General features: G+C 51.6%; 2 protein-coding genes across 3 annotated transcripts in view; one reads left to right on the forward strand and one right to left on the reverse strand.

Annotated features, from left to right (window-relative positions):
* The window catches only part of SAMHD1 (SAM and HD domain containing deoxynucleoside triphosphate triphosphohydrolase 1), a 62771-nt gene extending 59143 nt beyond the window's left edge, over positions 1 to 3628 (forward strand). The window contains exon 16 of the mRNA XM_081256071.1: positions 1489 to 3628. Coding sequence (XP_081112197.1) covers positions 1489 to 1623 — 135 coding nt within the window. The 3' untranslated portion in view covers positions 1624 to 3628. The remainder of the gene's footprint in view (positions 1 to 1488) is intronic.
* Positions 3629 to 4861: 1233 nt separating this feature from the next.
* Positions 4862 to 11253, reverse strand: TLDC2 (TBC/LysM-associated domain containing 2; the record flags this gene model as incomplete). Of its 2 annotated transcripts, XM_081256079.1 has the most annotated exons (6): positions 4862 to 4997; positions 6077 to 6150; positions 8254 to 8349; positions 8544 to 8696; positions 9363 to 9530; positions 11221 to 11253. In XM_081256079.1, 6 exons carry the CDS (start codon positions 11251 to 11253, stop codon positions 4862 to 4864), a joined length of 660 nt encoding a protein of 219 aa, XP_081112205.1. The 2 variants fall into 2 exon arrangements, with proteins under 2 accessions (XP_081112205.1, XP_081112206.1); XM_081256080.1 differs by lacking the exon at positions 8254 to 8349.
* Between the last annotated feature and the right edge of the window lie 1348 nt (positions 11254 to 12601).

Raw genomic sequence — 12601 nt, forward strand, 5'->3', positions numbered from 1 at the left:
GACAGTCTTAGAGGAGCACAAAGGAGAAGGGTTTAAGTCTGGTTGGTTGGGGAAGGCTTATTTAAAGAGGAACTTGGAAGCTGAGACCTGAAGAATGGATGAGGAGTCAGCTAGGTAAAGGGGGGTGCGGGGGAGGCCGGAAGGTGAGAGAGAACAGGGTGCATTTAGGGACGGGGGTGGGGCGCTGTGCACAGTGCTGTAAGCCAAGAGCACCAGAGCAGTGGGAGCCATTGGGGTGTGTAAGCAGGAAAGTGACATAGTCAAGTCGGCGTTCATAAAATTCACTAGAGGTGAAATTAGAACGGGTAGAGATAAGGATGTTTGGTAGAAATAGAGATGAGTTTGAAAACAAATAATGTTGACTTGAGGTACGGGTCTTCCGAATATGAGTGTCATGGCAGTAGTGTGGCTGCTTTTAATAATAGCTCTATAAGTCAGATCCAGCATAGGTCAGCAGAAGAAATGTGATACGGGGCATGAGATCCGAAAGCTTTAGAAGAGCTAAATGGGCAAACAGAACAGTGAGACAACAGGAGGGTAGGGTAGGAGGTGGGAGTCCAGGTGCTGGGCCATCTGCATAGAACCACAGCAGAATCACAGCCACTGTACCCAGCCAGAGGGGTTAGGGGAGAGACACCCTGGCTTCTCTGCCCCCTCTCTTCCAGCCTCCCACCGGTGCCTCCCATCGGCCAAACCTGACTGGAGGCCAGTAGACACGGGAGCTGGGAAACGTAGTTCACAAGAGCAGCTCCTGTTACACAGAGCACAGCAGAGGGAGGCGAAGAGTAGATCTGAGAGCAAGTAGGCAAATGAGGGCCACGATATTCTGTCACAAGCATTCTCTTCCTAGTGCAGTAAAGGCTCTCACAGATCCTGTACCCTCATATAACCTCGAGAATCCATCCACAAGTTCAAGAACGATTCAGGATAGAGTCAGGTGTTAGAGGGCCTAGCTTCTCACACTCTTTGTTTTCAAGTTGTAGTGTCACTTCACTTTGACACCATCCCTTGTTTTGGGTGGAGTCAGTGCTGATGGGGCCAAAGTTATAGCCTTGATTGTGGAGCGAAGCTCAAGTTCTGCAGGCGCACGCTGTCCTTCCCCCCTTTGCCGTCTTACGGACCTGGGACATTTATTACAGGGGAGACTAGGAAAGACAGGAGCAAGGGTCCAAGTGCGGGCCCTCTTTCTCCTGGAAAACCAGGACAGAGTGTGTGCCGTGGAAGTGTGTGAAGGGAGATGGCCGTAAAACCTAGCCATGTGAAAAGAATAGGTCTGGTGGCTTTTGCTCTGAGGGCTCTTCCCTTCCTAGGACCGTGGTGTTTCTAATTCAGCCCACACACTGAGCATATATACAATCTGGGGTTTCCCAAGAGTAAGTCTGTCCAGAAGCAATCTGTCTGCAGGACAAAGATATGTGTACCTGAGGCGTTCGCTCAAAACCATGAAAACTGGCTTTTGTCTATTTCTAGTTTCTCTTTCTTTGACAGGATGGTGATATTGTAGCCCCACTTATAACACCTCGAAAATTGGAGTGGAATTACACAGATTCAGCCCAGGGTCCAGCTCACACCCGAGAAGCATCCAAATTCAGAGTCAAGCTTTTTCCAGATGACTCAGTGTGAATGTCTGCAATCAGTTGTTTACAAAAAGCCTCTCCGTCCTCCCCCCAGCACAATTAATTTAGGGAATTTGATTACAGAGTTCTACAAATGTATTGACAACTAGTGCTTTTTATTTTATATTTTGAATGTACGCACATGCTAAGTCATTTTTATTTAGAGGAACAGGTATTAGGCAAACTTTATTACATGAGCTATGGAAAGCACTGCCTTGCCTATTTTTAATACTAATCAAAGCCTTTCTTCTTTAGTAGCCTGTTTTCTTAGAATAACCGCTCTTTTATGTACTTTGAACTCTTAGGACGTATGATTGTTTTTTTAAAAATTTGGAAATCAGACAAAGGTGCACACTGGAATTTGCATTTGGGATTCTCACGAACAGCCACAGTTAAAAGCAAAACGTAAAATCCTGCGCCCCTGAGGAGATGCCCATCACCCCAAATTTGAAGAGAGCTCTCCTTGAGTGGCTGGAACATTAGTGAAAGGCACCTACCCTCACCCTTTTAGCCCCCTGTAAGCTGCCATGTGGGATCAACAGTAGTTGAGGGCCAGGAGGGGCTCCAGCGTTTTGATGACAGGCCTGATTGATTTGCTGAAAAGATCTGAGGGCTCTGGCCTCCTCTGAAGTGGGGCATAAAGCTACCTTATAGGAGACCCCTAGCCCCAGTGGCAGAGGGATCCCCCAAACCAAGCTGTTCTCTGGGTGAGCTGTAGCTCTAGCCCGTGTTGGTTTCTTTCTCTCCTGAGCGCTCACTGCCCAAGCCCTGAGGGTTCTACCATTGCCCAGCCTGGAGAAGGCAGCTTCCCTCCCACCTGCTCTCTGCATCTTGCTTGGGTGCTGATCAGAAGTCATGACAGGAACCATCCATCCTCAGGGCGCTCCTCAGAGCTGGGACTTCATTTTTGCTGGTAGCTGCCCGTGCAGAGATGAAGTGATTGCCCAGTGAACTCCAGGTTCCCCTCTGTGTCTCTACACCACTGTGGTTGAGCAGCACTCCTGAACTGAGGGCTCTCCTCCCATACGCACATCCCCAGTGCTACAGAAATTCACTAAGAGCAAAGTCTGGAGTTAGAGCCAAAGCTGGTGGCTGCCGGAGGCAGGGCAGCGGGGAGTGCAGTCATGAGCCCCTAACATCTCGTGCTTCGACACTCCCTTACAAAAGCCTGACACTCCCTGGCAGGCTGGGCCTGGAGAGCCAGCCCTGGCCCTGGGCAAGAGCAAGAGGGAGTGGGGAGGAACTCAGACCACAGGCCAGCGGATTATCCACAGGGCCTTAGGAGTGCTGCACCTTCCACTGTGTAACCAGGCTCTCTGCTGTAGACACTAGGGTGACAGGTATTTGGAATGTCTGCCGTTGTGCACTATCACCCCTACCCCATCCCTCAGTAGATAATCAAGAGTTGACCCTAATTCACAGAGTAGTTAGAACCCTTCTCCTCTCCCACCACGGTGCTGTGTGGTGGGGATGTGGTCACACATGGGCTCATAGAAGCACAAGGAAAGTGGTCCGTGGTACTGGGTCATGTCCATTTTAACCAAGGTGCCTCTGAAATGTTCAGTAGGGAGAAGCATCCGTCCCAGACTTCATGTGCCCGGACCCAAGGTCAAGAATGTAATGTTTCTCTGCCAAGATTGTTTTATTTTTGCACCTCCTACTTTAAGTCATTGTTTTACTCTGCAATTTTGTGGTCTCAGTATTGTAGTATCATTGTGCTCTCTGAGAAACAACTTGAATCTATTTTGTTTGCATCTTTTGTTACATACCAGGCAGCTGCACTTTATGTTCTTTGCAACTGTTTTAATTATGGGAACCATGTGCCACTGAGAAGGTTAACTTTTTCTTAAGAAACATCTTCACTATTTGTATAAAAACGGAGACTTTAACAGCTTGGCCTCTAGAGTTACTGAGCATTGTCACATTGAGAATGTAAATAGAACTGCAAGTTCAAGTGACTGGTTATTTCATCTGGGTGAGGGAAACAGCTGCAATAAAACCTCATGAATGTATCTCTATCTTGAAACCAACCGTGTCTTCCTTGATGACTTTCTCTCACACTTGTGTGCCCAGTTTTGACCCTTTTGTGCAAAAGAACTGTGTTTGGTCTAGGAATGCGCCCAGATATTTCTTTATACCTCAGCACTGTATTGGGTCTTCGAGAGGGGATGGTATTAACAGGGCCTATGTTACTTGGTTTTCCTCATTCAATAATGGCAAGTAATGGTCTGATAAAGAATCTTCTTCTGGAAGGAGACAGGCACTAGCATGAGGAGGGATATGGATTTCTTTTTTTTTAGTTTTTCTGAGCTCCTGTTTTGCCAGAAAACATACCCTTCCTCCTTTTTAACCTCCCTGAGGTTCCCATCTACAGAATTTCAAATTCTTTACCCAAATATGCATATTGTTCATTTGCTGCTTTCATATTTTCCTCATGGAACTAAATAAGAGATTTGCAAGCACCCGGTGGCACACTGGTGGCAGACAGAAAGCCCTCATTGTTCTGGGAAAAGAAGGATGCTACTGGAGTCTTTATTGATTTCACTGGTTGAGTCCTGGTGTCTGTGGTTTGACAATATTCTTTTTTTTTTTGGGGGGGGTGGATACGCTGGCCTCTCACTGTTGTGGCCTCTCCCGCTGCGGACACACAGGCTGCGGGCCCAGCCGCTCCACGGCATGTGGGATCTTCCCGGATCGGGGCACGAACCCATGTCCCCAGCATCGTCAGGCGGACTCGCAACCACTGCGCCACCAGGGAAGCCCGACAATATTCTTTAAGTTAGAATAATGTCCAACACATAAAGAGTAGAATCCCATTTTGTAAGATATATATATATCTCCTTAGAAAATTGTCTGGAAGGATATACATGAAATGTTAGTGTTTTGGGGGGTGGTTGAATTTTAGGCAACTTTAATTCTTCTGTATCTTCTGGTTTTTCTACAATAAACATGTATTAACTGTATACTTTCTAAAAAGATCATTTTCCTGAGGGACTTTGTGCTGCTTGGGTGAGGTATAAGTGCTTTCACTCCTTCAAAGTCCCCTCTCCAGGAGAACATGGGCCGTGCCCATGCCTGTCTTGGTCCTCAGGCGACGGGAGGCTGGCTCACAGCCACAGTCCACACTAGGACACTTCGCCATCTGTGTTGCGGACAGAATGGACTGCCCAGGGTGAGGGAGGCCTCGTCAGCATCCGGGGGCAGATCCAAGCCCCTGTTGCCCCAGGAAGCTGCCCACCGGGGCATCAGCTCAGGACCCAGGCCTCTAGCTCCTTGATGCAGAACTGCTCCTGTCGGGCCAGCACCTCGTTGTTGAAGGTGGCACAGGGGTGGCTCCCCCCGTGATACAAGTCTCCATCCAACCACAGCCCAAAGTGGCCACTAAAGAGAGAGGAGAGTCTTGGCATCGCTCCCTCCTGGGTGCTGACACCTTTCGGACCTGCACCAGCGGTGCTTGGCTACACCACCACTGCAGCCTCACTTCGCCTTTGTCTCAGCTCCCCTTAAACCAATTTATCCTGATTGTTAGGGGCTCGCATGTTGTTCCCCACAGGGTTTGGAGCATTTTTTTTTACAGTTCAATGATTTTGATACATATATGCAGTGGTGCAACCATCACCACAATCCAGTTTTAGAACATTCAGAACGTTAAAGATGGCAATGCTTAACCAAAGGAGGGACTCTTGCAAGCGTGGACTCTGAGCCCAAAACACGTCAGAGGGCATCCATTCTAATCCCCTCGTTTGACAGCAAACCTAGGCTGGAGCTGGGAAGTGGCTTACTGCAAATCAGCCATGGCTGGCGCGTTCTGTGTCAATCTGCCTCTCAGTGGAGGCTTTTCAGGCAGCTGGGAGAGCAAAGAACTTGCCTGGTTCTAAGCAAGCAATGCTTTCATCTGTACCCTCAGGATAAGGGTTATTCTGCCTGAATTTGCAGGTCATACCAGAGGCGAGACTAACCTTGTCTTCCTAACGCACTCCATCTCCCACCCCCAAGAGGTGCGCGCACACGTACACACACGCGTGCACGTACACACACGCACGCACGCATGCCTGGTTCCAGGAAGATGCCCGCCTTCCTCCCGTGAGTTATGTTCCTACGATCATGGAGCTGACAGGTAAATTTGAGGCTTGCCCATCCCCTGAATCTAGCTTCATCCAACCATATGGAATGCTGTTTCCAAAGTTACATATAAATTCAGCCTAAGCTGTCACCAACGAAACGCTTTGGGGGAGAGTTCACGCCACCCTCTCCTCTCAATATTGACTTAGAGCAGGGTTTAGGGGGTTGGCTAGGGGACTGAGCAGGCCCCAGGAGCTGCTGAAGGAGGAGGCTTGAAGGTTAACCAGCAGCCTCCCCATCTTGTCTGGGGCAGCCTAGCTCGCATTTTCGGATGGGAGAAGGGATCCGAGCACAGACCACCCCGACACTCGAGACTCGGGGAGGACTGAGACACGCACCTGCCACAGCCCATCATCAGTGAATCCAAGTCTCCTTTCACAAAGAAAGAGTTGTTTCCTGTCCACTTGAAGACCTGTGATGATAGGAGAAACCTGCGGTTATTGGGTGAGTCCTGCCCTTGCACTTTGACTCTACACCACTGGGCGGCAGTGTTGTGGAGGAAACAGAACCTCCAGGCTCCAACGAAGGCGGAGGAACTACTCTGGGCTCCGAACTCGCAGTTTCTCTCCAGTCTCCCTGGAGCTCATCTCCTTTTGCCCTCCAGTCTGAATTCCCACAGCCCCAAAGCCCTTCTGTTCCAGGAATAGACCAGAACCCTCTGAGGCTTCCTGCTTCCAAAGCTGGAGAGAGGAGGCGGAAAGTCCAGGTCAGGAGCGGGGCCCTGATTCTACCCTAACTGTTTCCTCCCCTCGCTGGAGGCAACACCAAGCCTGCACACTCCCCAGTGCTGCCTCACACCCAGTTCCTCAGCAAGTGTTGTGGGCCCCACCCCAAAGAGACACCCTCACTACCACCATTTCTGTCCCATTCATCCCCGCCAGTCACTCCTCCCTGGATCACAGCCTCCTAATGGGTCTCTGCTTCCACTGTCTCCTGCCCAGAGCCCATGTCCGTACTGCGGTCAGTGACCTATTCAAAATCCAATCGGGTATTAGCTCTCCTCTGCTAAAGCCCTCCAATGGCCCTGGACATAAAATCCAGGGCTTCCCTGGTGGCGCAGTGGTTGAGAGTCCGCCTGCCGATGCAGGGGATGCGGGTTCGTGCCCCGGTCCGGGAAGATCCCACATGTCGCGGAGCGGCTGGGCCCGGGAGCCATGGCCGCTGAGCCTGCGCGTCTGGAGCCTGTGCTCCGCAACGGGAGAGGCCACAACAGTGAGAGGCCCGCGTACCGCAAAAAGAAAAAAAAAAAAAGGTTGGGGAGATGAGGAGGAACCGGCAAAGGATTCTGCCAAGGAACTGTCGGAGCAGTAGGAGGAACCTTGTACAACTTGAGGATTCTAGTACGTGAACCCTGGAAGGCCAGTGGTGAGGACTAGTATCCAGCATGGGTTTATTGTAAACAACTGTCCCCTCTCCTCTTCCCTGATAAGATTTCCAGGCTGGCGATGGAGGCAACGCAGCAGATATGGTGTGTTTTACCTTCGGCAAGGCAGTCAGTCCAAGCTTGTGACCTCCTTGTCGTGTACCCAGATGCCTATGTTGTTGCATGTATCTGTAGGTGTCTTGCTCTGTGCATGAGACAGGGGTTTCTAATGGCAAACCAATGCACCTGCAACTAGTGCTTCATCTATTCTGTGTTTCGATGCCCTTCAACTCCCTTTTGCCTGTCTCCCTCTAGTAGAGCAGCTTGGCAAAACCCCAGTCGTGGTTGAACCCTCCCATCGTGCTCTCCGTGCTTGAACCTGAGGAGCTGAATTTGCTAGAGAAGAGCACACACTGAAGTAAGTGGCCTTTACATTCGCGGTCTCAGACCTCCAGTCAGCCCTGCCTAGCTGCCCTTCTGTTTCTCCAGTTTCCTCCAGCAGCTTCCCTTTCTACTCCTGCCACGCCTCCTCTCCCCTCAACCTTCACACCCTCCTCTCCATCCTCACCCTTAGCTGATGGCCTTACCCGACACTGCCTAAGAAAATATAAGCCGCTGGGCATGTCTGTCTTCATCTTCCTACCCGCACACCCACAGGGCTACCTGCACTTGGACCAGTTTTGTCTTTCCAGCCTGTATCTGCTGAGCGACACACCTCCTCTCAAGCCAGTCAGTGGTTGCCAGGAACTGAGCACTTTTTTTTTTTTTTTTTTTTTTTGCGGTACACGGGCCTCTCACTGTTGTGGCCTCTCCCGTTGCGGAGCACAGGCTCCGGACGCGCAGGCTCAGCGGCCATGGCTCACGGGCCCAGCCGCTCTGCGGCATGTGGGATCTTCCCGGACCGGGGCACGAACCCGTGTCCCCTGCATCGGCAGGCGGACTCTCAGTCACTGCTCCACCAGGGAAGCCCTGAGCACTTTTTAAATGAAGGGGGAAGCTCTGCCTGCCACTGCCCTGCTGTTACTCCCTCTGTGGAAAGATGGAAGGACACCAGGCACCCAGCACGGGGGATGGAGCTGGGGGCCGCTGGGACCCCGGGTTCTTTGTCCTGCCATAGAGCCCACTCCCCACCTGGAAGGTTAAGAACATCACCTTCAGCTGTGGAGAGAAGGAGAAGAGGAATGTCTCGCCAGTACCGTAGAAGCCTTTGCTGAGTCGAATAGCCGAGGAGGAGAAGGCCCCAAACATCTGGAAAGAAGAGTTTACAGTTTGCAGCTGGAAGGGAGCTGGAGGTCCACTGGCAGCACCACCCTTCAGGCTTGGTAACATAGGCCCGTCCTAGAGAGGCTCCTGGGGAGCCTGCGGCAGAGCTGGGGAATGCAGAGGCCCTCAGGGGCCCATCGACATGCATCCCTTCCACTAACACTCCCAGCACGGCTCACCTGGCCATCCTGGTCCCTCAGCACCAGCAGCACCGGCCCGCTGTGGCCCTCCAGCTGCCTGTACAGGCTCCGCAGACTGAAGCCGTCCCTCGACGTGCAAAAGGCCAGACTCCAGGAGTGTCCAGCGACTCTCGGGGGGAGGTGGAGGCTGAGCTAGGGACAGGACTGGAGGTGAGTGAGGGTTCCCGGTCCTCCCACCCTCCTCGCCCCATATCCTTCGGGTCCCAGGAGGACTGAGGGTGAACAGCCACCACTCACCCAAGCATGGTGCTTTGCAGGTTACAGAGTACTTTACTGTTTCCAGGGGACTTTCACGCCAATTAGCAGGAACCCTCAGAGAGAGGGATTAGTATTCCCATTTTATAGATGAGGAAGCTGAGGCTCAGGGAGGTGAAGCAACCTGCCTGAAGCCCACATGGGGAGTAAGTGGCAGAGCCAGGATTTGAACCCAGGTCAGAGGGGTCACCTTCGCCCCCAGCAGCCAGAGAAGAGATGAGACGCTGAACCCTTCCTCCTAATCCCCCCACCTCATCCTCCCACCCCCACCCCAGCTTTAGCTCAATCCCCAAGGACTAGATTAGTTCACTATATCCTTAACCTCCTGGCCCAGGGAAGAAGGCGGTGCTAGGATTACTGGATCATTTTACAAGAAAGGAAGAAAAGCCCAGAGAGGAGAAGTGATCTGCCCAAGGTGACACAGTGAGCAGAGGACAGAGCAGGAGCGACCCTGGGTGTCCTTGGGCCTGGCTGGGGTGGGGCAGGGGGGTGGGACCCTTAGGCTCAGGGCTGAAATCTTTGTACCATGGACTGTGCCCGAACCTGCCTCATCTCCGAGGCTCCCAGAACCTGGCTGGCTTCTGCCAGCTGGGGCTGCACTGGATCTTCAGGAGCACAAGCTGGGGCTGGGGCTGGGGCTGTCTCCTCCTCCTCTTCCTCTTCCTCTTCCTCACCCTCCTCCCCAGACAGAGCGTCCTCCACCTGGCTGGGCTGTGAATACACAAAGAGGCCTGGTGAGTGGAGAGACAAGGAGACACCAGCTTCCACATGTCCAGAGCCTGAGAGCCTCGGCCACCTCGTCACCCCGGCCCAGGCCCCTGCCAGCCATGCCCATCAGATGTGGCCGTGGGCCCTGTGGTTTGTCTGCCTGGTTTCTCAGGATCCAGAGTGGATGCCAGGGATTGCGTTCTAAGCTTGTGGGCAGGAGAGAAGGACAGATGACAGCCCAGCTCTGGGAGGCGCAGCTGTGCCTTTGTACGTGAAATAACGATAATAATAATAACAACAACAGTAGTGGCTGACATATACAATATACAGCACACACTTGACTAGGCCTGTGTGAAATGCTTGCTGTGCGTGATCTCTCTGAATTGTCCCAAGAATTCTAAGAAGAATGTGCTGCTTTTTTTTTTCCGTTTGGCCGCGTACTCTGTGGCTTGTGGGATCTCAGTTCCCCGACCAGGGATTGAACCCGGGCCACGGCGGTGATAGCGCCGAGTCCACTGGACCACCAGGGAGCTCCCCAGAATGTGCTTCTTACTACCCCCATTTTACAAAGGAAGAAAGAAGGCCCTTTCAGCCAGTGGAACAACGCATGTAGTCATAGGCGAGACAGCATGCAGGTTCGCAGATTCGTATAAAACGCACATTTGTCTGTGTGAATGTGTGTGGTGTGTGGGCTTAAAATAGAGTTGTGTGGGCAAATCAGTGTGAGAAGGTGTCGAGTGCGACTTCGTGTGTTACCTGTCAATGTGTTTGTGAGTGTGAGTTGGGATTGTGTAAATATATGTGTGTGTCATTGGGCATGTATGGTGGGGTCTTCATTCATTCATTCATTCATGCACTCCATTGAGCTCCCACTCTGTACCAGAGTATGTATGTGTGTGTGTATGTGTGTGTGTGTGCATGCCTGCACACAATGACTTCGGGGCTTTTCATCAGGAGAGACTTCCTCAAGGACTTCCCTGCTGGCGCAGTGGTTAAGAATCCACCTGCCAATGCAGGGGGCATGGGTTCGAGCCCTGGTCCGGGAAGATCCCACATGCCACAGAGCAACTAAGCCCGTGCGCCACAACTACTGAGCCTGTGCTCTAGAGCCTGCGAGCCACAACTACTGAAGCCCACACGCCACAACTACTGAGCCCGTGTGCCTAGAGCCCGCACTCTGCAACAGGAGAAGCCACCGCAATGAGAAGCCCGTGCACCACAACGAAGAGTAGCCCCTGCTCGCTGCAACTAGAGAAAGCCCACGCGCAGCAACGAAGACCCAACGCAGCCAAAAATTAATTAATTAATTTTTAAAAACAGCAGGGGCTACTCCATTAAAGGAAAAAAAATAAACGACAGACTTCCTCGAGAAGGAGAGAAGGACAGGACCCTGCTTTCCTATTCCCCAGGTTCAGGCCTAGGGAGGGGGTCCTAGCTGTGTGGGCTTCTGGATAGAGCCCCATCTAGCACCCACTCCGGGGAGGAAGGGATGGAGACAGTGGCCTGTGCTCCCTGAGGGTCTTGGGACCGTGGGGCTGGGCGCTAAGGCCCCAGCTTCCTGAGTCCTTGCTCTGAACCCTGGGCCAGCTGGGGAGGGGCTTGGAAGGGGGACACTGGCCTGTATCCAATCCTGGCCCAGACCCCCTCTCCCCCGCCTCTCCTGACCAAACCCCAGCCCAAGCTGGCCCCTTACCAGCCGAGTGTAATGCCAGCGGAGACTTTTCATTCTTCTGTTCGAGCCCAGCTGAGGGCAGTAAGTGAGCCCTCAGCCTTGCTGGGGGAGGCAGCACTGTTTGGTGAGGCCTAAAGATGAGAGGGAGAAACCTGGGGCACACCCGGCTGGCTCCATGCCCACCCACCTACCCTTTGCTCCCTCTCACCTGTCATTCCCAGGCCAGTATGTCCCTGGGTGGGTCTGTGAGGTCAGCTACTCTGGGCATTCAAGGCCACACTTGTAGTTAGCAATTAACACGTTAGCCGTAAATTCTAGCTGTGATTCCCTTCTACCTCCTTGCCCTTCTGGCACCCTGGCCCATGGACTGTAGCCTTTGGGCAGATGCCTGAGCCCCCAGACTGGGGGTCTGGGGCCTCTGGTTCCCTGTATGACCTTGCATAGGTCCCTTGCACCCCTGGGTTTCCCCACATGTAACTGGGTTTCCCCACATGTAACATATTACACTGTTTCCCCTCTGGTTTTTCTGAGACCAGATTATTTCAGAGGCCCTCACAAGACTGACAGCCTGCAATTCAGTTTCCTCTCAAAGCCTGAAAGGGGCCAAGCTAGACCAAAAGAACAGATGTTGAAAACAAAAAAAAATCATTTTTCTAATTAAAACAATACATGTTTACTATAGAAAATTTGAGGAATTTAGAAAAGAATAAAGAAAAATACAAAAATATTCATAATTCCACCTCTCAGAGATAAACTCTCAACCCCAGGGGTATTTTTTCCCATCTTTTATATTTATTTCATATATAAGTATATACACACATTTATAAATAGATCATACTGTGTATCACTGCGCCACCAGGGAAGCCCAGGACAATATCTTTCTGATCATCATGTTTTACACCCTTAAACTGCAGATAAGGAAACTGCCACTCAGAAAGTAGAAGGGACTAACCACAGCCACATGATAGAATAACACGGTCATTAAGAGCACAGACTCTGGAGTCAGGGAGTTTAAATCCTGGTTTTTGCCACTTCCTTGCTGTGTGACCTTGGGCAAGTTACTTAACATCTTTGTGCTTCAGTCTCCCTATCTGTAAAATACTAATACCTATCTACCTGATAGGGCTGTTGTAAGAGTAAATGAAGATAATGCCTGAAGAACTAGGATGCTGAGCCAGGCCTCCGTCTTCCTGTTCACAGTGGCTGGTGTTTGGTAAGCACTGGACAAATGATAGTGCTATGGCTATCCCCCCACATTGCCCCTTTGAGAGATTCAGGGCTCAAGTCCCTGACAAATGGCCACTCAGTCTCCACCTGGGCACCTCTGGGACAGAGAGTCACTCAGTCACTTGCAGCGGGGGAGTAGCTCAGTGGAGAAGGGAAAGGCAGGAACCATGGAAGA

This window comes from Mesoplodon bidens (genome assembly GCF_964165515.1).
Source record: "Mesoplodon bidens genome assembly, chromosome: 15".
Classification (NCBI taxonomy): domain Eukaryota; kingdom Metazoa; phylum Chordata; class Mammalia; order Artiodactyla; family Ziphiidae; genus Mesoplodon; species Mesoplodon bidens.